The sequence below is a fragment of the Chanodichthys erythropterus genome, chromosome 21 (assembly GCF_024489055.1).
Source record: "Chanodichthys erythropterus isolate Z2021 chromosome 21, ASM2448905v1, whole genome shotgun sequence".
In the NCBI taxonomy this organism is placed as follows: Eukaryota; Metazoa; Chordata; class Actinopteri; order Cypriniformes; family Xenocyprididae; genus Chanodichthys; species Chanodichthys erythropterus.
In genome coordinates, this window is record NC_090241.1 from 37,465,626 (window position 1) to 37,491,527 (window position 25,902).

At 39.1% G+C, this 25,902-nt stretch overlaps 3 protein-coding genes and 1 non-coding gene across 6 annotated transcripts; 2 read left to right on the forward strand and 2 right to left on the reverse strand.

Annotated features, from left to right (window-relative positions):
* Nucleotides 1-450: 450 nt before the first annotated feature.
* Nucleotides 451-4,503, reverse strand: tnfsf11 (TNF superfamily member 11). Its single transcript, XM_067373585.1, has 4 exons — nucleotides 4,241-4,503; nucleotides 3,658-3,750; nucleotides 3,203-3,308; nucleotides 451-2,177 (listed from the first exon to the last, which is right to left on the reverse strand). Exons 1-4 carry the CDS (start codon nucleotides 4,349-4,351, stop codon nucleotides 1,747-1,749), a joined length of 741 nt encoding a protein of 246 aa, XP_067229686.1. The 5' UTR covers nucleotides 4,352-4,503; the 3' UTR covers nucleotides 451-1,746.
* Nucleotides 4,369-15,775, forward strand: mtrf1 (mitochondrial translational release factor 1). Its single transcript, XM_067373583.1, has 9 exons — nucleotides 4,369-5,538; nucleotides 11,067-11,155; nucleotides 11,229-11,310; nucleotides 11,384-11,491; nucleotides 13,563-13,735; nucleotides 13,809-13,926; nucleotides 14,023-14,159; nucleotides 14,492-14,590; nucleotides 15,292-15,775. The coding sequence occupies exons 1-9, from the start codon at nucleotides 5,235-5,237 to the stop codon at nucleotides 15,379-15,381; spliced, it is 1,200 nt and encodes a 399-aa protein (XP_067229684.1). The 5' UTR covers nucleotides 4,369-5,234; the 3' UTR covers nucleotides 15,382-15,775.
* A 242-nt stretch (nucleotides 15,776-16,017) lies between these two features.
* On the reverse strand, nucleotides 16,018-25,167 carry wbp4 (WW domain binding protein 4). Of its 3 annotated transcripts, XR_010893434.1 has the most exons (11): nucleotides 25,022-25,167; nucleotides 24,842-24,914; nucleotides 24,701-24,763; nucleotides 23,439-23,565; nucleotides 18,571-18,744; nucleotides 18,427-18,494; nucleotides 18,273-18,351; nucleotides 17,906-18,123; nucleotides 17,623-17,822; nucleotides 16,313-16,664; nucleotides 16,018-16,091 (listed from the first exon to the last, which is right to left on the reverse strand). XR_010893434.1 is itself a non-coding variant. In XM_067373582.1 (10 exons), coding segments are annotated over exons 1-10 (1,209 nt in total). In that variant the 5' UTR covers nucleotides 25,024-25,167; the 3' UTR covers nucleotides 16,022-16,456. The 3 variants fall into 3 exon arrangements, 2 of the variants coding, with proteins under 2 accessions (XP_067229683.1, XP_067229682.1); XM_067373582.1 differs by having other exon boundaries at nucleotides 16,022-16,664; nucleotides 18,273-18,348; XM_067373581.1 differs by having other exon boundaries at nucleotides 16,022-16,664.
* Nucleotides 25,168-25,336: 169 nt separating this feature from the next.
* Nucleotides 25,337-25,408, forward strand: trnae-uuc (transfer RNA glutamic acid (anticodon UUC)). The gene has a single exon. It is a non-coding gene; the product is annotated as a tRNA-Glu (tRNA).
* The last annotated feature ends 494 nt before the right edge of the window (nucleotides 25,409-25,902 follow it).

Sequence of the window (25,902 nt, forward strand, 5' to 3'; positions counted from 1 at the left end):
TATCTTTTAGATACTATTATGTTTTTTATTATATATATATATATGTATATATATATATATATATATATATAGAGAGAGAGAGAGAGAGAGAGAGAGAGAGTTTTCGTAATTTTGTTGTTTTTGTCATTTTTATTATTTTTTACTTTTTAATAATATTTTTATTATTTCATAGATTTAATTATTTTAGTATTTCAAATTAAAGTAAATCGGAAATGAGAAAAGTTATAAAACTTGTGTCTTGTGTGATGTTTGTGTCAGTGTGATGTTTGTGTATGTCAGTGTGTGTGTTTGTGTCAATGTGTGTTTTTTGTGTGTGTGTTCTCTCCTGTCTTTAAATCTCAGCCTTTAAGTCATAAATGTTTTCTTCTGTGTTTTTTTTTTTTACTTCAGAACAATAACTGACAGAAACATTTTATATTTTTATTAAATATTATTTTCAGAAAAAAAGTTACAAAATAAAATAAATACAACAAATAATATCAATAAATTATTATGCTTTTATTACCAATAATAGTACTATAATGTATCTCTAAACTTCATAAACACTTCTGACATAGATTGATGGTAAACATTAGTAATTTATTAATCATTTTCTATTTATTCTGTCTGATTCTTTCAGGACTATCAGGAGTCAAATCATGATGACATTTACAAAAGCAGAATTCAGTAAGTTTGTAAGACATCATCTTGAAAGATAAGAACATCAGACTGAACACAAACTTTACTTCTGTAATATCTGCTCAATAAAACACTGACATTCATCAGTGTTTCATCAGGGCACGTGTTTGAATATTGATATTTCTCAATGTTTCCTTTCACATTTTTACTTTTTCTTAGTTTATTATACGCTTCAAAGGCTGATCGATTTACTGTTTAACTGAGAACTGACCCGAGTCTCGGTCCGAGAGAAACACTGTTTATACAGACGTCTGACCTCAGATCAGTGTTTGTCTGCCGTCTGATTCTCACTGTGTCAGTCTGACATCATGTTTACGTCTCAGTTTGATGTCCGTGTTCGGAGTGTTTAGGATCTCACACAGATGTTATTGCAGATTGTTTGAGTCTTTTATTGTTGGGTGTGTCGTGCAATGATGATGTGTTCAGAAGTTTTCATTCTTCAGACACTGTTTACCCCGTTCTGCTATTTCTGATATATATATATTTGGCCTGTGTTTGATTGTTTTGCGTCTGTTTCTAATCCTGCTCGTCTGAGGAAGTATCACACATTGTGTTTGGTGGACAAACAGGATGAGACGCTCAGACGGGTTTTTCCCCGCGAGTCCAAATCAACCTGAAACTGTTCCGGTGTAACTGTTGCTGTTTGAGCATGAAAAATCTCAACAAGTTCTTCTCTATATCAGTGTTTCTGAAACGCCTTGAGTTCTCGTCACAATATTCCTCATTTAAATAATTCATACGCACAATAAAGGGGCGGGGCCTGCTTGAGTTTGTTGAAGCTGGCGGTTATGGTAAGGGGCGGGACATTTCCCAAAACACCAATCACAACACACTGCTCCAGCCGACCAATCAGAGCACATTGTGCTTTTCAGAAGGAGGGGCTTCATAGAGACAGGAACTAAACAGAGCGTTACTGACAGACTGGGAAGAGAGGAGCTGAACAATGGAGAATATGAGGAAAATAATCAACATTCAATCTAGTAGAGCACAAAAACAACATCAAGACTTTGTGAAAGAGCATAATAGGTCCTCTTTAAATATAAAATTAAATATGTCTCCTCACGGAGCTCATTTGCTGATCCTGAAAGCCCCAAAGTAGCTTCCTTCGGCCTCCGGGTCGAGCATCCATGAGTTGGAGACGCTGACGTACACGGCGTCTCCGTCCCGCAGTGGGAACAGACCGGCCTGCTGGTGGCAGCACATGTCGTACGCTCCTCTCCTCCAGCTGCGCGTGCTGCCGGTCTTCATCAGCACTGTCCTGGAGGGGGCGCTGTGAGTCACTCGCTCCTGGAACACGTACTGGATGAGCTGGACGGCATCAGACGCGCCCGGGCCAGAACTAGCCTCCGTCTCCAGGCTCTCGTAGTGACGGAAACAGGTTTTGGCGTATATGTAGTACAGCCCTGATTTCTGGACAAGGATTCGTCCGTCGTGGTATCCGAAGCGTGACAGATGACCCTGATCAGCGTTCCAGTGGATGATCGTGGCACGAATGTTCCCTGAGAACGACAGTATAACATTCACACACGCACCAGAAAACTGATAATACACTATTAAAAAAATATATTTTTTTGTCATTTACCAGCACAAATATCTGAACATTCTTAAAGCAGAGGTTGATTATGATTTGACTTTTTTAACTTTAGTTAGTGTGTAATGTTGCTGTTTGATCATAAACAACATCTGCAAAGTTACAATGCAAAGAGAGATATTTTCTTTTACAGAAACGGCTGGTATGAACTACAACGAGCTTCTTCCCGGGCTAGTGACATCACAAACCCTAACATTTACATAAACCCCGCCCCCGAGAACACTCAGCAAAGGGGGCGGGGCCATGTTGGGCAGCTTTAGAGAAGAGGAAGAGTTGTTGTAGTCGAGTGTTGTTGTCATGCCGTCATTTTACACCAAACGAGGGTCAATTCAACACAAAAGATGAACATGACGGCACATGCTAGTGGATGAGTTGAATCAACTCCACAGCAACTACATCAATTTATCCACTAACCATTCAGAAACGTCTAAAAGTTGTAACTTCTTCCTGAGTCTCTCCATCAGTGTCGACTCCGGTTTGAACAATGTAAGGCTGAACACTTTCCTCATTTTGCTGCGTGAGATTCTCCAGCTTTGTTGTTGTTGAACTGTTAAAGCTCCGCCCTCTTCTGGAGCAGCAGCTCATTTGCATTTAAAGGGACACACACAAAAACGGCGTGTTTTTGCACAGACACAAATAGGGGCAAATTTGACAAGCTATAATAAATGATCTGTGGGGGATTTTGAGCACAAAACTTTACACACACATTCTGGAGACACCAGAGACTATCTTGTGAAAGGAGCATTATAGGTCCACTTTAACTCATTACATTTTGATGATTTTCTCAGAAAACAAGACTTAATATCTTCAGTCATTTTGCTTGTCCAGTAAATATATCTTGATTTAAGAATGTTTAGATATTTGTGCTGGAAAACGAGACAGAAACACATTGTTTGCAGTGTGAGAGAGATCATGTGAATGATTTGCAGTTACTGTGTGTCTGTCTGGAGGGTTTGATGGGCAGGTGAGCAGCTGCTGCAGTTTCTCTGTGTTTCTGACGTGCTGATCGTTCACTGACGACTGTGTCTTTAATAACCGCCTGTTTTAAAACAATCAAGATGTCTTTAATATATTTATACAGCATTGATTAAACTCAGATAATACTTTCACATGATATTCTCAGCTAACAGTGAACGTCTCAGAACATTTTAAATGTTGCTACTTGTTTCAGAGAACATTCAAAAGTAACGTTCCCTTAATGTTTGAAGAACGATACATTGTAATGTTCCTTCATGTTCACATTTTTAAAAACTGGACATTTTGAACTTTCAAAGGACATTTTCAAAAATAAGTTAATGGGAACGTTAGAAAAACTTTCTTAGATCATATTTTTGTCAGCTGGGTTCATACAACAAAATCAAACAAATGAATCAAAGAAAGCCTCGTACCTCAGAGTGGTTCTTCAGCTCTGTGACTGAATCCATCTGGAAGAGATCAGAAACATTAGAGAAGGCAGTAAACGAGCTGATCCAGCCGGGATCCTGATGGGAAGCAGGAGAATCACAGTTCTGATGGGAATCACTGACACTAGTACAGTTTATTTTTAACCACTTCTCTTTTTTCTGTGTTTCTAATATGTAAAGCTGCTTTGAAACAATTAGCAATTGTAAAAGCGCTATATAAATAAATTTGACTTGACTTGACTAGTGCTGTCAATCATCAACAATCCAGCAATAAAAATAACAGAATCAATGAAGCAAATTCAGCTGTAAAGCAGCTCTACAGAAGACAATAGTGTCATTATTCAAATCAATTATCAATTATGTTTTAGGACTGATCATAACTACACAAATAAATTGAATTCGGGTGATTGGGACACATTTTTCCATTGATATTATTTGAAAAAGTGTCGCAATCAACCTGAATTCATCCTATTTATTACAATTAGACATTTTCATTGACTTTACATTTTTAAACTCCCCACTATATCCATGTTTTCCCTAAACTGTCCAGATGTTTATGCTGCAGTACCTGTGTGATGAATCCAGTGCAGTGCAGCAGCAGTGTGACCGCGGACACGAGCTGGAGGAACCCGATCACACTCACGGCCACAGTCACGCGCGCGTTCACAGCGGTGTCCATCCTGAGTCCAGTGCACTGTTCTGCGGTCACTCTCTCTCTGTCCTTGTGTCGGATCCGCTCAGAATAACTGTTTCTACATTGACAGTCATTTACAGAGACTTGTAGCGTATTAGTGACTGGAGAAGTGAGAACTGAACTCAGAACAGTTTCTGATGATGAAGAGAGCAGATGATTCGCTCAGGGTTTGGACCGATTCCATGAACCGCCTCATACTGCATTTTTCTTTGTCTGTAATCTATATTTGTTTCTTATGAAAGGTTGTTTCCTCCACCTAATAAAAATAAATAAATAAATAAAAACTTGCAACTCTGGACAGATGTTCAGATGTCCAGCAGTGCCTGTTAAGAATAAAATATTCTCTTACAAAATTTGACCAGTTACTCGTGTAGACTACACATCCCATGAGCCCACGCGCTGGTGACGTTACTCCTCCAGGGGTCGCTGAAATCTCAGTTAATTTCTGCTTTATTAGAAACATTTATGCAACAGCAAGTCTTTTTTAATCTAATTTATTCAGAGTATATTTACTTGGCAAACAAACGGAAATCATCTACTGCAATCTATATAAAATTGTTAAATCAATCGCCGTGAACCGGCAATCTCAATCGACTGTGATTAGTCCGTCCTGAGAACAGTAACAGCTTACATTGTGCCTGACCAATCAGAGACAGCACTGGCTATGAAGCCACGCCCACTAAGCATCTCGGGTTCCTGTTGTTTCTGTGGCCACGTGAGCTCTTGTACGTCACTGACCTTTAGTTTCATGAGGATGAGCAGTAAATAGACAAAATAAACCTTTATTAGCCGCTGGAGTGATTCATGAACTGGTGTCAGTCTAGATTAGTGTGTTTACTGACTGACCCAGGATCAGTGTGCGTGGCTGATGTCGGCGGCTCTGCGGCGGATCCTGCGGCGCGTCTCACCTCTTCTTCAGCCTGTGAAGATCTGCAGATCAAACAGCCACAAAAGTGATGATTTCCTGAAGAACGAGGCGGTTCAGAGGCGCATTAAACGCGTGATGGACGAGCACGAGACTGTCACCAGCCGTTTAGAGAGCGATCAGCTGACCGACACTGACCGGAGAACTCTGAACCTGCGGCTGGCGGAAGTGACGAGGGTGATGGACACGATTGAGAGAACGAGAGTATCGCTCAGAGAACTGGAGGAGATACACACTCTCATTCACAGTGAGTGTGTGTGTGTGTGTGTGTGTGTGTGTGTGTGTGTGTGTGTGTGTGTGTATGTCTTCATCACTGTCCATCACTCATGTTTGTTCAGCTTTATTTCTACAGTTTCAAAGCAGCTTCACAGAAATAATGAAGAAAATAAAAGAAACAATGTTGCAATCTTCATCAAATATGAGACTAATAGTTCAATAACTGGAAGACAATAATTTTATAAAATAAATTTTATCACATAATTATGACTTTACCTCATTATGATTCTTTGTCATATCAACTTTTTATCTGATAATTTTAACTTTGTCATAATTTGGACACTTTATGTCATAATTTCAACTTTTTCATCTCATAATTGACTTTTTGTCAATTTTGACTGTTATGTCATAATTCAATTATTTATCTCATAATTGTGACTTTTTCGTTAACTGTTAATTTCAACCCTTTATCTTGTATTTATGACTTAATATGTCATAATTTCAAAAATTTCGAAACTTTTTGATCTAATTGACTTTTTGTCCATTTTTATCTCATAATTATGTCTGTCATATCAATGTTTTATCTCTATTATGACTCATAATTACGCATTTTTAATCTCATAATTATGTATTGGTGCCATAATTTCAACTTTTTGATCTCATAATTGACTTTTTGTCAATTTTCACTTGGTATGTCATAGTTAAATTTTTTATCTCATAATTATGACTCATAATTACAAATCTTTTATCTCGTAATGGACTGTCAATTATGACTTAGTATGTCGTAATAAAAATTTTTATTTCATAATTATGACTTTTTTGTCATACATTCAACTTTAATTTCAACTTTTTATCTCATAATTGACTTTTTGTCGTAATTTCACTGTAGTTATAATTTTGACTGTCTCATAATTGCCTTTTTTATAATTATAAATTAGTATGTCATAATTTCATTTTTTTAATCTCATAATTGATGTACCCAGGCTTGTGTAATTTGATGTGTCAGGGCTGCCGCAGTGAGTCAGGAGTGAGTCTGGAGTGTGTCAGGAATGACTCAGGAGTGAGTCTGGAGTGACTCAGGAGTGAGTCTGGAGTGAGTCTGGAGTGTGTCAGGGGTGAGTCTGGAGTGAGTCTGGAGTGTGTCTGGAGTGACTCAGGAGTGACTCAGGAGTGAGTCTGGAGTGTGTCTGGAGTGTGTCTGGAGTGTGTCAGGAGTGTGTCAGGAGTGAGTCTGGAGTGACTCAGGAGTGAGTCAGGAGTGTGTCTGGAGTGACTCAGGAGTGAGTCAGGAGTGTGTCTGGAGTGTGTCTGGAGTGAGTCAGGAGTGTGTCAGGAGTGAGTCAGGAGTGGTCTGGAGTGAGTCAGGAGTGTGTCAGGAGTGACTCAGGAGTGACTCAGGAGTGTGTCTGGAGTGAGTCTGGAGTGAGTCAGGAGAGAGTCAGGAGTGAGTCTGGAGTGTGTCTGGAGTGTGTCAGGAGTGAGTCAGGAGTGTGTCAGGAGTGACTCAGGAGTGTGTCTGGAGTGTGTCTGGAGTGTGTCAGGAGTGAGTCAGGAGTGAGTCAGGAGTGAGTCAGGAGTGAGTCTGGAGTGTGTCTGGAGTGACTCAGGAGTGAGTCTGGAGTGTGTCTGGAGTGACTCAGGAGTGAGTCAGGAGTGTGTCTGGAGTGAGTCAGGAGTGTGTCTGGAGTGAGTCAGGAGTGTGTCTGGAGTGAGTCTGGAGTGAGTCAGGAGAGAGTCAGGAGAGAGTCAGGAGTGAGTCTGGAGTGAGTCTGGAGTGTGTCAGGAGTGAGTCAGGAGTGTGTCAGGAGTGACTCAGGAGTGTGTCTGGAGTGTGTCAGGAGTGTGTCAGGAGTGAGTCTGGAGTGTGTCAGGAGTGAGTCAGGAGTGTGTCAGGAGTGTGTCAGGAGTGAGTCTGGAGTGAGTCAGGAGTGTGTCAGGGGTGAGTCAGGAGTGTGTCAGGAGTGTGTCAGGAGTGAGTCTGGAGTGAGTCAGGAGTGTGTCAGGTGTGAGTCTGGAGTGAGTCTGGAGTGAGTCTGGAGTGTGTCAGGAGTGACTCAGGAGTGTGTCTGGAGTGTGTCAGGAGTGTGTCAGGAGTGAGTCTGGAGTGTGTCAGGAGTGAGTCTGGAGTGACTCAGGAGTGAGTCAGGAGTGTGTCTGGAGTGTGTCAGGAGTGTGTCAGGAGTGTGTCAGGAGTGAGTCAGGAGTGAGTCTGGAGTGTGTCAGGAGTGACTCAGGAGTGACTCAGGAGTGTGTCTGGAGTGTGTCAGGGGTGAGTCTGGAGTGTGTCTGGAGTGTGTCAGGAGTGTGTCAGGAGTGAGTCTGGAGTGTGTCAGGGGTGTGCCAGGGGTGAGTCTGGAGTGAGTCTGGAGTGTGTCTGGAGTGACTCAGGAGTGAGTCAGGAGTGTGTCTGGAGTGAGTCAGGAGTGAGTCAGGAGTGGTCTGGAGTGAGTCAGGAGTGTGTCAGGAGTGACTCAGGAGTGACTCAGGAGTGTGTCTGGAGTGTGTCAGGAGTGACTCAGGAGTGTGTCTGGAGTGAGTCTGGAGTGAGTCTGGAGTGAGTCTGGAGTGAGTCTGGAGTGTGTCTGGAGTGAGTCAGGAGTGTGTCAGGAGTGACTCAGGAGTGTGTCTGGAGTGTGTCAGGAGTGAGTCTGGAGTGAGTCTGGAGTGAGTCTGGAGTGTGTCTGGAGTGACTCAGGAGTGTGTCTGGAGTGAGTCAGGAGTGTGTCTGGAGTGAGTCTGGAGTGAGTCAGGAGAGAGTCAGGAGAGAGTCAGGAGTGAGTCTGGAGTGAGTCAGGAGTGTGTCAGGAGTGTGTCAGGAGTGAGTCAGGAGTGAGTCTGGAGTGTGTCAGGAGTGACTCAGGAGTGACTCAGGAGTGTGTCTGGAGTGTGTCAGGGGTGAGTCTGGAGTGTGTCTGGAGTGTGTCAGGAGTGTGTCAGGAGTGAGTCTGGAGTGTGTCAGGGGTGTGCCAGGGGTGAGTCTGGAGTGAGTCTGGAGTGTGTCTGGAGTGACTCAGGAGTGAGTCAGGAGTGTGTCTGGAGTGAGTCAGGAGTGAGTCAGGAGTGGTCTGGAGTGAGTCAGGAGTGTGTCAGGAGTGACTCAGGAGTGACTCAGGAGTGTGTCTGGAGTGTGTCAGGAGTGACTCAGGAGTGTGTCTGGAGTGAGTCTGGAGTGAGTCTGGAGTGAGTCTGGAGTGTGTCTGGAGTGAGTCAGGAGTGTGTCAGGAGTGACTCAGGAGTGTGTCTGGAGTGTGTCAGGAGTGAGTCTGGAGTGAGTCTGGAGTGAGTCTGGAGTGTGTCTGGAGTGACTCAGGAGTGTGTCTGGAGTGAGTCAGGAGTGTGTCTGGAGTGAGTCTGGAGTGAGTCAGGAGAGAGTCAGGAGAGAGTCAGGAGTGAGTCTGGAGTGAGTCTGGAGTGAGTCTGGAGTGTGTCAGGAGTGAGTCAGGAGTGAGTCAGGAGTGTGTCAGGAGTGACTCAGGAGTGACTCAGGAGTGACTCAGGAGTGTGTCTGGAGTGTGTCTGGAGTGTGTCAGGGGTGAGTCTGGAGTGTGTCTGGAGTGTGTCTGGAGTGAGTCAGGAGTGAGTCAGGAGTGTGTCTGGAGTGTGTCTGGAGTGAGTCAGGAGTGTGTCAGGAGTGAGTCTGGAGTGTGTCTGGAGTGAGTCAGGAGTGTGTCAGGAGTGAGTCTGGAGTGTGTCTGGAGTGTGTCAGGAGTGACTCAGGAGTGTGTCTGGAGTGTGTCAGGAGTGAGTCTGGAGTGTGTCAGGTGTGTCAGGGGTGTGCCAGGGGTGAGTCTGGAGTGTGTCTGGAGTGAGTCAGGAGTGAGTCTGGAGTGTGTCAGGAGTGACTCAGGAGTGTGTCTGGAGTGTGTCAGGAGTGAGTCTGGAGTGTGTCAGGAGTGAGTCTGGAGTGTGTCAGGAGTGACTCAGGAGTGTGTCTGGAGTGTGTCAGGGGTGTGCCAGGGGTGAGTCTGGAGTGTGTCTGGAGTGTGTCTGGAGTGAGTCAGGAGTGAGTCTGGAGTGTGTCAGGAGTGACTCAGGAGTGACTCAGGAGTGTGTCTGGAGTGTGTCAGGGGTGAGTCTGGAGTGTGTCTGGAGTGTGTCTGGAGTGAGTCAGGAGTGTGTCTGGAGTGTGTCAGGGGTGAGTCTGGAGTGTGTCTGGAGTGTGTCTGGAGTGTGTCTGGAGTGAGTCAGGAGTGAGTCAGGAGTGTGTCTGGAGTGTGTCTGGAGTGAGTCAGGAGTGTGTCAGGAGTGAGTCAGGAGTGAGTCTGGAGTGTGTCTGGAGTGTGTCAGGAGTGTGTCTGGAGTGTGTCAGGAGTGAGTCAGGAGTGTGTCAGGAGTGTGTCAGGAGTGTGTCAGGAGTGAGTCTGGAGTGTGTCAGGAGTGTGTCAGGAGTGTGTCTGGAGTGTGTCAGGAGTGAGTCAGGAGTGTGTCTGGAGTGAGTCTGGAGTGTGTCAGGGGTGAGTCTGGAGTGAGTCTGGAGTGTGTCTGGAGTGAGTCTGGAGTGTGTCTGGAGTGTGTCAGGAGTGAGTCTGGAGTGTGTCAGGGGTGTGCCAGGGGTGAGTCTGGAGTGAGTCTGGAGTGTGTCTGGAGTGAGTCAGGAGTGAGTCAGGAGTGTGTCTGGAGTGTGTCAGGAGTGTGTCAGGAGTGTGTCAGGAGTGTGTCAGGAGTGAGTCTGGAGTGAGTCTGGAGTGTGTCAGGAGTGACTCTGGAGTGAGTCTGGAGTGAGTCTGGAGTGTGTCAGGAGTGACTCAGGAGTGTGTCTGGAGTGTGTCAGGAGTGAGTCTGGAGTGTGTCAGGAGTGAGTCTGGAGTGTGTCAGGAGTGACTCAGGAGTGTGTCTGGAGTGTGTCAGGGGTGTGCCAGGGGTGAGTCTGGAGTGTGTCTGGAGTGAGTCAGGAGTGAGTCTGGAGTGTGTCAGGAGTGACTCAGGAGTGACTCAGGAGTGTGTCTGGAGTGTGTCAGGGGTGAGTCTGGAGTGTGTCTGGAGTGTGTCTGGAGTGAGTCAGGAGTGTGTCAGGAGTGTGTCAGGAGTGACTCAGGAGTGACTCAGGAGTGACTCAGGAGTGTGTCTGGAGTGTGTCAGGGGTGAGTCTGGAGTGTGTCTGGAGTGTGTCTGGAGTGTGTCTGGAGTGAGTCAGGAGTGAGTCAGGAGTGTGTCTGGAGTGAGTCTGGAGTGTGTCAGGAGTGTGTCAGGAGTGTGTCAGGAGTGTGTCTGGAGTGTGTCAGGAGTGAGTCAGGAGTGTGTCAGGAGTGTGTCAGGAGTGAGTCTGGAGTGTGTCAGGAGTGTGTCAGGAGTGTGTCAGGAGTGTGTCAGGAGTGAGTCTGGAGTGTGTCAGGAGTGTGTCAGGAGTGTGTCAGGAGTGTGTCTGGAGTGTGTCAGGAGTGTGTCAGGAGTGAGTCAGGAGTGTGTCAGGAGTGTGTCAGGAGTGAGTCTGGAGTGAGTCTGGAGTGTGTCAGGAGTGTGTCAGGAGTGAGTCTGGAGTGTGTCTGGAGTGTGTCAGGAGTGTGTCAGGAGTGAGTCTGGAGTGAGTCAGGAGTGAGTGATTGTGATTGTGTGTTTCAGACACGGCAGCTGAAGAGCAGCAGATGCTTTTGCTCTTGCGAGAGGAACATGAAGATCTGAGCAGGAGGATAGAGCAGCTGAACAGGAAGGTTTGGACGGTTCCTTCACTCATCCTTCAGGAATGGTGTCTGGAGAAAGTCACATGTTGATTTCATGTTTCAGCTGATCGAGGCGCTGGTTCCCGCCGATGATCTGGACGACAGGAGCGTCGTGCTGGAGGTGGCGGCAGGACGAACCACTGGAGGTTTGATCACGTTCTCATCAGATACGAGACGTTCACTGACGGCTGTGTGACACGTGTGTGTGTGTTGATGTAGGAGACATCTGCCAGCAGTTCACGCGAGAGATCTTTGACATGTACCACGGCTTTGCCTCCTACAAAAACTGGGACTTTGAGCTCTGCAATTACACTCCGGCAGATTACGGTACGCCTCGCTTATCCATCGGCCCCGGGGTCCTCAGGACTAGAGAAACTCTGAATGAAAACATTAAAGTAATTATGTCAATAAATTAATGATAATAAATGATTAAAAAATATTAGCTAGTTATTACTCCATTAAATAGGTAAAACTAGATTAAAATAAATAAATAAAAGTTTTCATTAATATAAAAATAAAAGAATTATTACTTAGTAATTAATTTTTTAAAATAGATTAAATATATTTAAAAAGTATTAATATAATAAAAAATAAAAATAATACATTTATTCATACAAAAAAATGTTGTTATTGTATTAAATAAATTAAATTAGATTAAAAGAAATAAAAAATTATTTATACAAATAAAATAAAAAATATTAGTTATTAATCCATTAAATCCATTAAATTAGATTAAAATAAAGAAATAAAAGTTTTGATTAATACAAATAAAATAAAATATTAGTTAGTTATTAAATTAGATTAAAATAAAAAATAACTAAAAATGTAATTAAAATGAAAATATATTAGTTAATATTAGTAAAAAATATCTTTAATCTCAAAATACATTAATTAATTAATTAATTAAAATAGCTTAAATTACAGTAAAATAAATGTTTTTATTAATATAAATAAAATAAAAATACTAATTATTAGTTTATTAAGATTAAAGTAAATAAATAAAAATGACATTAAAATAAATAAGTTTTGATTAGATTAGATTACTATAAATAAAATAAAATATTGGTTATTAATCCTATTAAACAGATTAAATTAGATTAAAATAAACAAATAAAAATAAAACTCAATAAATAAGCAAATATACAGTACAGTCCAAAAGTTTGGAACCACCAAGATTTTTAATGTTTTTAAAAGAAGTTTCGTCTGCTCACCAAGGCTACATTTATTTAATTAAAAATACAGTAAAAACAGAAATATTTTGAAATATTATTACAATTTAAAATAACTTTATTTTATAACTAATTATAACTAATTTAAATATATTTGACAAAGTAATTTATTCCTGTGATCAAAGCTGAATTTTCAGCATCATTACTCCAGTCTTCAGTGTCACATGATCCTTCAGAAATCATTCTAATATGCTGATCTGCTGCTCAAGAAACATTTAATGTGTACAATTGTAGAAAATATTTGTGTACAATATTTTTTTTCAGGATTATTTGATGAATAGAAAGTTCAGAAGAACAGTGTTTATCTGAAATCTAATCTTTTGTAACATTATAAATGTCTTTTCTGCCACTTTTGATCGATTTAATGCATCCTTGCTGAATAAAAGTATTCATTTCTTTAATTTCTTTTCAAAAAAATAAAAATTCTTACTGACCCCAAACTTTTGAACGGTAGTGTATAATGCTACAGAAGCTTTGTATTTCAGATAAATGCTGTTCTTTTGAACTTTCTATTCATCAAGGAATCCTGAAAAAAAAAGTACACAACTGTTTTCAACATTGAAAATAATCATAAATGTTTCTTGAGCAGCAGATCAGCATATTAGAATGATTTCTGAAGGATCATGTGACACTGAAGACTGGAGTAATGATGCTGAAAATTCAGCTTTGATCACAGGAATAAATTACTTTGTCAAATATATTTAAATAGTACACAGTTATTTTAAATTGTAATAATATTTCACAATATTACTGTTTTTACTGTATTTTTTATTAAATAAATGTAGCCTTGGTGAGCAGATGAAACTTCTTTTAAAAACATTAAAAATCTTAGTGTTTCCAAACTTTTGGACTGTACTATATATATAATACATTTAACAGTACATTACTATAGTGAGTAGAAAAATATATAATGTAACTGTTTAGAAACTTTTAGATTATAATATACATTTTTCAGTGTATAAATTGTTTATTAATATAAATAAATAAAATAAAAAATAATTAGTTGTTAATTGAAGATAATAAATAACATTAAAATAAATAAATAAAATGTTAATATAAATAAATAAAAATGAACTAACATTTAATGGTGCATTACTATAGTGAGTAGAATTTTTTTTAATGAAAAATTTAGCATAATAGAAACTAATTGTGTGTGTGTGTGTCGTCAGGAGGGCTTCATCACGCCTCCGTCAGGATCTCAGGTGACTCAGTGTATCGCTGGCTGAGGTTCGAGGGCGGGACGCACCGAGTGCAGAGGATTCCTGAAGTGGGTCTGTCGTCACGCATGCAGCGCATCCACACGGGAACCATGACGGTCGTCGTGCTGCCGCAGCCGCGTGATGTCAGAGACGTCTTCTCTTTACTGCATTCTGCTCGTGTGTCTTCTGTTCTGAGTGACGTCTGTAACTCTGCAGGTCGACGTTCACATCGCGTCCAAAGACCTGCGGATCGACACGTTCAGGTCACGCGGCGCGGGCGGACAGAGCGTCAACACCACCGACAGCGCCGTACGGGTGGTTCACCTGCCCACAGGTGCGCCGGGTCACTCAAGATTCAGTGATGAGTGATGAATATATCTGACGACGTTCGATCACTGACTCAGGACTCAGTTTTGTCTCTCGTCTTCAGGAACCGTCGCCGAATGTCAGCAGTTTCGCTCTCAGCTGAAGAACCGCGATACGGCTCTGCGTGTGCTCCGCGCGCGGCTGTACCAGAGCATCATGGGACAGCAGAGAGAGCAGACGCACACCGCACGCAGACAACAGGCCAGTTCACCGATCAGATCGATCCACCATCAGACCATGACCTTGTGCTTCATCAAGAGAGTCAGACTGTAAAAAATATTAATTCAAAGGGAAAATTTGATTATTTTTCTGACTCCATTGGCAGATATTTGTTTGTTTTAAGCACAAACTCACTTCATTCTGATGCATTTTTCAGAAAACAAGACTTAACATCAGGAAATGTATCTTGATTAAAGAATGTTTAGATATTTATGCTGGAAAACGAGACGACAGAACATGATTGTCTTGACATGAACACTTTATAATGACTTTATTAACGCATTATTACGTGTGTGTGTGTGTGTGTGGTTCAGGTGGGCACTCGATGTCAGTCGGACAGAATACGCACTTATAACTTCAGCCAAGATCGAGTGACGGACCACAGGATTGGTCATGTGACGCGTGACATCAAGGTAACGTTCTGAATCCTGTCGATATTAACCATATAAAGCTACTGTATCTTATCTGATCTAAATGATGAAGATCTGATGAACCTGTCGATCTCCTCCAGTCCTTCTGATGCTTTAGACTCTTTTATCAAGCAAACATTAGAATAACTTTGATATTGTTAGTAATATTTCAACTGGACTGAAGCAGCTTTACTCGATTATCCAGACATTATCAAATATGACCATCGTTTATCAATCATCATCGTATTGCATTATATGTTTTAAAACTACAGAGCTTTGATCATAAAACTAAGCATTTAAATATCATCTTACTAAGGCATTATTGGCAGATATTGATATTTATGTATTTTATTTCAGCTGTACTGTTATAATGATCCCATTGATTTACTTTCATATTAATATCAGCATCTGCAGCAAACAGCCTATTTGCTCAGTTTGAGTCTCTGAATATTAAAACGGAGCTGTTTTTACCTTTATATTCTCACTATATCAGACTATATGAGCCATTAAAGCCTGATAGATCAAATATGATTCTCAAAAAAAAAAAAATTTATTTAGATTTCTTTTATATTTCATGTTAATGTTCCATTTCAAACATATTTTTTCGGACTATTATTTCATATGCCAGGCTTCAACAGCAAATTGTCTGAGATTTTCCCAAATCGAGGCCGTATTCCAGTCTCTCATCTGCTTGTGTTTGTCAGGCGTTCCTGCGGGGCGGCGAGACTCTGGAGGATCTGCTCAGACTCCTGCAGGACAGACATCACCTGCTCAAACTGAACAACATCAGCTGATCCATGAAGTCATGAGGATTTGAGCTCATACTGTACATATCTCCTGTCATTAAACTATATTCCACATACGTGTAAGCGGCGTCATGTCTGAACACAGAACCTCCAGTAAATGCTGAAGGTCAGACATCCACATTTGATTAGTTTTTGTTAAAAATAAGACTAAGATGTGCTGAATGACAGATTACTGCAGGTCAAAACTGTGTATTTACATCAAAATAGTCTTTTTTTATTTGTATAGAGCTTTTCATAAAACACAAGCAGCTTTATAGAAAGTCATTCTTTTAATGTTTACATTTTAATGCCTTATAGTGAGGTGAAAGTATGGCATATATTTTGTAGTATATATATCACAGTATGTGAGTAAAAGTTGGATATACATGTGAATTTAATATTTTTGTGGAGATGATCATGAATTGTGAGTGTTGCTGTAGAGTTTGATGTGGGTGTGGAGAGCGACTATCAACTCAATATTAAGGCATTGAGCCTATCAGACGCTCACAGAAACACGTCTGATGACACACTATCGTCTTGTTCAGGGTGAATCATGTTGATATGGGACTAAACCCAAACTTCAACGCCTGACGATCAATAACAACATTCAAACCAGCGGTACAGGACTGAAATGAATGACACCATTTAAATGTAAAAAGTTTTATTGTCATTTGAGGCGAATGAAACTCCATTCATGAGCAAAGAAAGTCTGGATTCATCTGTAAGACATGAAGGTTTAATGAAACTATGGCTTTGATTCTTCAAGCCAACAATAACAAATATTCTAAAACACTCACAACAATACGGAAGCTCGTTTCTGCCACGGAATAAAAAAGATCTGCGACTTCATCTGGCAATATACTCGCATATAAAAGTTGCAATTGTATTATTTTTAATTCCGTGGTAAAACAAGCTTCCATAAAACAGACATATCACTTACACATCAAAAAGCAAAACTGATTCCTGGAAATATTCACAAAAAAGTATTCTGAAGCAGGTAAAGGCAGTCATCTGCCAACAATTTATAAAATACAAAAATTCTAAAGCGAAGAAGCTCAGAGACTGCAGATCTGTGGAGAATCTTCTACTCGTCCTTCCCTCTCTGCCGGAGGCTCCTGGATTTGCCGTTCTCAGTCTTTCTCTTCTTGAACGTGGCTCCGGCGCTGCCTTCGTCCCCCAGAGACGTGATGGTGCGCTCCTTAAACCTGGGCTGCGGCTCCGGCGGGATGTCGGCTGGAGTCGGAGCGCAGATGACGCTTTCCATCTGCGGCAGCTGCAGATCCACCTTCTCACTGCAGACGAGAACACACAAACATGAGGAGCTGAAAACACCGGCGTTTCCTGTCTGTCTGGAAGACCTATCTAGGGATGCTTGAACATCTCTGGTGCATCAGCTGGTTTTGCTGAACATTAGATGAATCAGACAACTCAACGAAACAGAAGAAGCATCAGATCTTTTCTTCTGTGTTTGTGACACATCAACAGACTGGGTTCTGTAGATCAGTTGTTGATTGGATGTTGAGATGTGGGTGTGGCACTCTGTATGCAGATGAGCGTGAGCTTGTAGGGGCGAGTTTAAGTGCACTAAATGATGGAGAATCCTGCATGTCACCAGAGAGAAGACTGATGATGATCCAATTACAACAGTCTGATCAAAACATTTTTAAAAAGATGAAACATATGCACAATACGGACAATAACGTATTAAGAAAACAAATTCGAAAAAGCATGTTATAGTCTTAGAAAACAGCGAATTTGCATTTTTCATGCCACAAGTTAAATGCCCCCTAGCATCTCCTGACCACTAGGTGGCACTGTGCTAAAACTTTGCAGGTACCCGCGGGTCATGGTGTCATAACACACCAAGCACTCGCCTTGTGTCCATCATGGCGTGCTCTTCGTCGAAATAGTTTGTGCGTTATTTGAGAACGGTTTGACAAATTAACTTGAATTCCATGTATTTTTGTCAGCATGATCTGAAGATCATCTGCTTCGATTTTTGTAAAAATCAGACAAACGGTCTAAGACGAGTTAAAAAAAAAAAAAAGTTTTTTTTTTCAGAAAATTTAAAATGGCGGGAAAATATTCATGACAGAAAATGGCGCCATTGGGTGCAATCGGATCGAAAATAATAGCCAATTCAAAATATTAATAAAACGAACTTGTTTTTAATAATTCTGTTTTTAAATGTAATTCACTTCACAAAAACTGTGACTGATAAATTTATACTAAATAATTCATTTGTCTTACTATGGATCTTCCTCCGGCTGGATTTTTTCCCAAGCTCCGTATGGATTGATCTTTCTGGGTCTCTTGGCAGGCGTCACGACCTCCTTAACTGCGACGGTGACGCTCGTGTCTTCCTCTTTCTCCTCACCGTTCCCTCCATCATCAGAGTTCTTCTCTCCTCCGTCGTCTGATGACGTTTGGATCGGCTCGTCTCTTCTTTTCTGTGTGGAGAACAAACACACTGACACGTCGTACTCTGTTTATGTGTCAGCTCTGAGTGTGAATGTGTCCGCCAGCGTCTCACCCTGAAACTGATCTTCGGGCCGCTGGATTGTTTGGTTTGGTCTGGTTCTGGTTCTGGTGTGTCTTTGGGAGGGTCAGACGAGTCTTCTGCTGCAGACGGAGGCTCGGGCTGAGCGGGAGAAAAGTTTTCAGACGCTCCCGTCACTTCACGAGGAGATTCAACACCAGGAGGGCAAATGTCTTCTGGATTGAAGCAATCTGGTTTTTCCCAGCTGGATTCTGGTCAGGATGAGAATTCAAACAATTACACTAAGGTTTATTAGATCATATCGATCCTCTAGAGGCCTTAGAAAGTGAGATGAACGTCACACCTGGTGAGAATCAGAAGCTGAATGTGTTTAGATATGGTTGTAAATATGTTTTCTTACCGCCGGTCTCAGTGTTGTAGTAGTACATATATCCATCAGGACTCACGGCCTCCATCCACGCAGCGTCTGACGAATTCTGCTGCATGAAAACATGAGGTTAGATCTGTAACACAAACCCTCAGACCACACGTTCGGACAGATGTGTTTAATTCACCTGCATGTGTCCCACGGCTGATGACGAGATCTCGCCTACGAACCCGTCCGGTTTCTCCCACTGAGACTCTGGGATCAAGGACACACAGAAACACTGAGAACACGGACACGCATGTGCATGTCAAGTCCATGTGTGGCGTCTCACCTCCTGTGATGGTGTTGTAGTAATACACCTGGCCGTCACCTGTGGTTCCTCCCACCCAAGCATCCGGCCGGTAGCTGCTGCTGCTGCTGCTGCTTTGTGACGGCACGTTTGCAGGACGTCTTTTGGGTTTTTTCTGTGGTTTAGCAGGAGGTTCTGATGGAGGCAAACTCTCGCCTGCACAGAGACACGAGAACCATCAGCTTGTTCGGATACGTAAACGTGTTAGCGATCAGTACTGCCGGTAACGCATTACAAGTAACGGGTATGTAACGAAGTAACAAATTACAAGTAGCGTGCATTACGTAATCAATTACTTTTTGATGTTACAAAGTAACAAATTACAAGTAGCGTGCATTACGTAATCAATTACTTTTTGATGTTACAAAGTAACAAATTACAAGTAGCGTGCATTACGTAATCAATTACTTTTTTGATGTTACAAAGTAAGAAATTACAAGTAACGTGCATTACGTAATCAATTACTTTTTGATGTTACAAAGTAACAAATTACAAGTAGCGTGCATTACGTAATCAATTACTTTTTTGATGTTACAAAGTAACAAATTACAAGTAGCGTGCATTACGTAATCAATTACTTTTTGATGTTACAAAGTAACAAATTACAAGTAGCGTGCATTACGTAATCAATTACTTTTTTGATGTTACAAAGTAACAAATTACAAGTAACGTGCATTACGTAATCAATTACTTTTTGATGTTACAAAGTAACAAATTACAAGTAGCGTGCATTACGTAATCAATTACTTTTTTGATGTTACAAAGTAACAAATTACAAGTAGCGTGCATTACGTAATCAATTACTTTTTGATGTTACAAAGTAACAAATTACAAGTAGCGTGCATTACGTAATCAATTACTTTTTTGATGTTACAAAGTAACAAATTACAAGTAGCGTGCATTACGTAATCAATTACTTTTTTGATGTTACAAAGTAACAAATTACAAGTAGCGTGCATTACATAATCAATTACTTTTTTGATGTTACAAAGTCAAATTTTTCAAGTCAAATTTATTTATATAACGCTTTTACAATTGGTAATTGTTTCAAAGCAGCTTTACATATTAGAAGCACAGAAAAAAAAAAGGGAAGTGGTTAAAACTGTACAAACAAGCGTGGTAATATGTAACATATACAAGATGGTGCTACATTAAGCCAATGTCGGCTGACTTCCAGGGGTGGAAAAAACCCCTAGGAGAAAAACCCAGCGTGCTAGCACTGGGAAAAAAGTCCTAGGAGGGAAAAAACCCCTTGGAAGATATATATATGTAAATGTATATGGAGATCAAAATCTGAATTGTACATTTTTATTATAGAGATTAAAAATCGATTATATATAAATATATGTAAGCGGATACGGGGATCCTGGGCTACGTTGTAGTCAGGTCCAGACGCAGGTTCTCCATCTGACCTGGATACAAAGTAACAAATTACAAGTAGCGTGCATTACGTAATCAATTACTTTTTTGATGTTACAAAGTAACAAATTACAAGTAGCGTGCATTATGTAATCAATTAATTTTTTGATGTTACAAAGTAACAAATTACAAGTAACGTGCATTACGTAATCAATTACTTTTTTGATGTTACAAAGTAACAAATTACAAGTAGCGTGCATTACGTAATCAATTACTTTTTTGATGTTACAAAGTAACAAATTACAAGTAGCGTGCATTACGTAATCAATTACTTTTTGATGTTACAAAGTAACAAATTACAAGTAGCGTGCATTACGTAATCAATTACTTTTTTGATGTTACAAAGTAACAAATTACAAGTAACGTGCATTACGTAATCAATTACTTTTTGATGTTACAAAGTAACAAATTACAAGTAGCGTGCATTACGTAATCAATTACTTTTTTGATGTTACAAAGTAACAAATTACAAGTAGCGTGCATTACGTAATCAATTACTTTTTGATGTTACAAAGTAACAAATTACAAGTAACGTGCATTACGTAATCAATTACTTTTTGATGTTACAAAGTAACAAATTACAAGTAACGTGAATTACGTAATAAATTACTTTTTTGATGTTACAAAGTAACAAATTACAAGTAACGTGCATTACGTAATCAATTACTTTTTGATGTTACAAAGTAACAAATTACAAGTAGCGTGCATTACGTAATCAATTACTTTTTTGATGTTACAAAGTAACAAATTACAAGTAGCGTGCATTACGTAATCAATTACTTTTTGATGTTACAAAGTAACAAATTACAAGTAGCGTGCATTACGTAATCAATTACTTTTTTGATGTTACAAAGTAACAAATTACAAGTAACGTGCATTACGTAATCAATTACTTTTTGATGTTACAAAGTAACAAATTACAAGTAGCGTGCATTACGTAATCAATTACTTTTTTGATGTTACAAAGTAACAAATTACAAGTAGCGTGCATTACGTAATCAATTACTTTTTTGATGTTACAAAGTAACAAATTACAAGTAGCGTGCATTACATAATCAATTACTTTTTTTATTTTACAAAGTCAAATTTTTCAAGTCAAATTTATTTATATAACGCTTTTACAATTGGTAATTGTTTCAAAGCAGCTTTACATATTAGAAGCACAGAAAAAAAAAAGGGAAGTGGTTAAAACTGTACAAACAAGCGTGGTAATATGTAACATATACAAGATGGTGCTACATTAAGCCAATGTCGGCTGACTTCCAGGGGTGGAAAAAAACCCCTAGGAGAAAAACCCAGCGTGCTAGCACTGGGAAAAAAGTCCTAGGAGGGAAAAAACCCCTTGGAAGATATATATATGTAAATGTATATGGAGATCAAAATCTGAATTGTACATTTTTATTATAGAGATTAAAAATCGATTATATATAAATATATGTAAGCGGATACGGGGATCCTGGGCTACGTTGTAGTCAGGTCCAGACGCAGGTTCTCCATCTGACCTGGATACAAAGTAACAAATTACAAGTAGCGTGCATTACGTAATCAATTACTTTTTTGATGTTACAAAGTAACAAATTACAAGTAGCGTGCATTATGTAATCAATTAATTTTTTGATGTTACAAAGTAACAAATTACAAGTAACGTGCATTACGTAATCAATTACTTTTTTGATGTTACAAAGTAACAAATTACAAGTAGCGTGCATTACGTAATCAATTACTTTTTTGATGTTACAAAGTAACAAATTACAAGTAGCGTGCATTACGTAATCAATTACTTTTTGATGTTACAAAGTAACAAATTACAAGTAGCGTGCATTACGTAATCAATTACTTTTTTGATGTTACAAAGTAACAAATTACAAGTAACGTGCATTACGTAATCAATTACTTTTTGATGTTACAAAGTAACAAATTACAAGTAGCGTGCATTACGTAATCAATTACTTTTTTGATGTTACAAAGTAACAAATTACAAGTAGCGTGCATTACGTAATCAATTACTTTTTGATGTTACAAAGTAACAAATTACAAGTAACGTGCATTACGTAATCAATTACTTTTTGTTGTTACAAAGTAACAAATTACAAGTAGCGTGCATTACGTAATCAATTACTTTTTTGATGTTACAAAGTAACAAATTACAAGTAGCGTGCATTACGTAATCAATTACTTTTTGATGTTACAAAGTAACAAATTACAAGTAGCGTGCATTACGTAATGAATTACTTTTTTGATGTTACAAAGTAACAAATTACAAGTAACGTGCATTACGTAATCAATTACTTTTTGATGTTACAAAGTAACAAATTACAAGTAGCGTGCATTACGTAATCAATTACTTTTTGATGTTACAAAGTAACAAATTACAAGTAACGTGCATTACGTAATCAATTACTTTTTTGATGTTACAAAGTAACAAATTACAAGTAACGTGCATTACGTAATCAATTACTTTTTTGATGTTACAAAGTAACAAATTACAAGTAGCGTGCATTACGTAATCAATTACTTTTTTGATGTTACAAAGTAACAAATTACAAGTAACGTGCATTACGTAATCAATTACTTTTTTGATGTTACAAAGTAACAAATTACAAGTAGCGTGCATTACGTAATCAATTACTTTTTTGATGTTACAAAGTAACAAATTACAAGTAGCGTGCATTACGTAATCAATTACTTTTTTGATGTTACAAAGTAACAAATTACAAGTAACGTGCATAATGTAATCTGATTATTTTTTGATGTAATGAACTAACAAATTACAAGTAATGTGCATTATGTATTCAGATTACTTTTTTGATGTATTGAATAAAGTAACGCATTTCAAGTAACATGCATTATGTAATCAGAGTAATGCAAAGTAACGCATTCCTCTATAAATTTACACATTAATATTTGTTAACTTTTTTTTTTTTTAAAGTAATGCACATTATTTTTCAGTTTAATAAATTTGCCTAAATGTTTTTAAACCACTGAATTAAAGTTCTCTCTCTTCATAACACAGTCACTTAGACATGCGCACTCATAAATGTGCGGGAACAAAAATACAAAAGTAACAAAACACATTGCTTTCAATAAAAAGAGTTGTATAATAGGTAATATGACCCTTAATGTTAGGAGATCTTTTGTATGTCATACATCGCTCGAGGGCTCAGGAAATATTCGATGTGCTCAGAATATAATAATATTCTAAATGTGTTTTTAAAAGAAAACAATATAGTCTAGGCTGTCGAATACATTACAAACCTCTCAGTAAATAAACACCTGCTGGACTAAAAGAGAGCGAGTCTCTGCCAGGTGAGAAAAAGTAACGCAAAAGTAACATATTACTTTACATATAAACTTATGTAATTAGTTACTTTTTAGAGAGTACTGCAACATTGTAACACATGACTTCTAAAAGTAACTGAAGAAACTGAGACCTGTTGACTGAGCCGTGAGTCTCTTCAGATCCTCCTCATACGCCTTCAGAGCTGCTTCCTCCATCGCTGCGAACTCCTTTGACATCTTCTTCTCCTGTTTGGCCTTCGCAACACTTTTCTTCTTAATCTGTCATGAACATTGACAGGGTCACATGAGCTCTGCTGGCCAATCAGAGAGTGCCTCACAAACTCTTATCATCACACACATGCGGCTCTGACAGCGGCAGCCAACTTTCTGTTTACCAGCTCACGCGTGTCCAGATACCTTCATTTCTACAGCGCTTATACAGTTTCAAAGAAGCTTCACAGAAATAAACAGGAAAATAACAGAATCAATGATGCAAACTTCATCAAATATGTAAAGCAACTGTAAAGCAGTTCTCAATTATTCAGATCAATTCATCTCTCTGAAATGCCAAGAAAATAACTTTTTGCACAAAATTTAAATAATTGCAAAATAATTATAGTATCCAAACATACAATCAATTTCCCACGGACAAAATCAAGCCCCGCCCTACAGTTGTTCTTGTTCCAGAAGCGTTTCACTCGGATATACGACACAAGAAGGAAGAAAAGACGAGCACAACTTCAGTTTCATGCTGACTTTAAATGTAATAAAGTCATGTGACAGTGTAGCACACTACACACTTCACTCTGAATACTGTGAAATATTCACTGTACAGTGTGAAACGCATTATATCACATGATCTCATCATATTCCATGTGAGTCATTATCACACAAATAAACAGATATTTTGCCTTTAAAATCAAATTTTGGTAAAAACATCTGATTAAAGTCGGCATTGAGACCATCTTTTTTCTCATATTGTGACGTGTATCAGAGTGAAACGCTTATTTATTAGATAGCGCGGCACATGAAAACATGAATTTAGAATAAATATTGCAATATTCCATTAAAAAAATAAAAATTGTCCATTTTGATTCATGGTGACTTCAAATATAGTCAAGAAAAAGGTGTTAATAATAATAGCTAATATGATTCTGCTTCATAATTATTATTTTAATGTCATAATTATTATTCAAGCATAATTTGTACTTTTTATATCATAAATGACACACCGTATGTCATAATTTGGAGTCTTTATGCCATAATTATGCATGATTTTTTCTTATGTGGGCTTCCATAACCTCAGTGTGCAGAAGATCACACGTTCATACTGAGTTCACACTAAGGAAGTGCAGCAGTCTATATATCAGGCAGGCTGCAGTATGCAGTGCTCTAGTGTTATTATCATTATTACCTCCTCGATCTTGGCCGCCACATTCTCTTTGTGGTTCTTCCCTCTCTCGTGAAACTCGACGCTCTGAGAGAGAAACACAGAAACACATTCAGATCGAGTGTGAACACGAGAAACTGCTGAAGTGAGTCAGGATTCACTCACGGGTTTATTATCTGCGATCCAGCACTTGCAGTACTGACAGAACTTCTTCGGCTGGGATTTCCAGTAATCAGCCCTTCATTACAAACACAAACAAACAAACAAACAAACACTTTAATACTGCTCGAGCTCAAGAGGCGCGAGCTCTTCAAATGTCTGATTAAAATCCACGTGATTACTTACATTTTGAAGGTTGAAAACCTCAAATTCCTTCCCTTAAATGTACATAAATGTTTTACTAAATCTACATGCTCACTGATGAGTGCTCACTGCTGTCACTTCAAAATGACGTCACAGACCGCGCGACAAACCTTGATCGGAAACGCTCAGTTGAAACATTAAGACCGACAAATATGATACTGAATGATTACTCCATAATTATAAACAACATTAAACAATAAATTGATGTCTCAGTGAACATAAACATGCTATGTAAATGTAAGTTTACTTGTAAGTGGTAAATATAAGTACGCATCAGGCGCTCGGTGCTTCAACGCCTCCCATATGGTCTAGCGGTTAGGATTCCTGGTTTTCACCCAGGCGGCCCGGGTTCGACTCCCGGTATGGGAAGATACGCTTTTTCACATTTGCCAACATGATGTAACTAAGATTCCCTATTGAAGTTATTCAGGTTCATCTTTAATAATTTGTAGCTAGTCATAGTATTAGAGAAGTGATGTATGTATGTCAAAACTCATTTTCAGCACTGAATAATAATTATGAGATATAGTTTGAATGATGACATACTAAGTCATAATTTTGACTTTCTGTCATTTTTTAATTCAGATTTTTTTTGTCAATTTCGACTAATATCATAATTTTAAATCATAATTTCAATGTTCATCTCATAATTATGGCATACCATGTCATAATTTTACTTTCTGTCATAATTTCGCATTTTTAAGTCATAATTTTGATAGTTTTTGTTTGTTTCTTTCTTTTTTTGGAGGGGTCATACTTTCAACTTTTTGTCATACATATGACTTTTAATTAATAATATCTACTTTTTTGGTCATAATTTTCACTTTCTAAGTCATAATTTAGTATTTTTGTCATACTTTCAA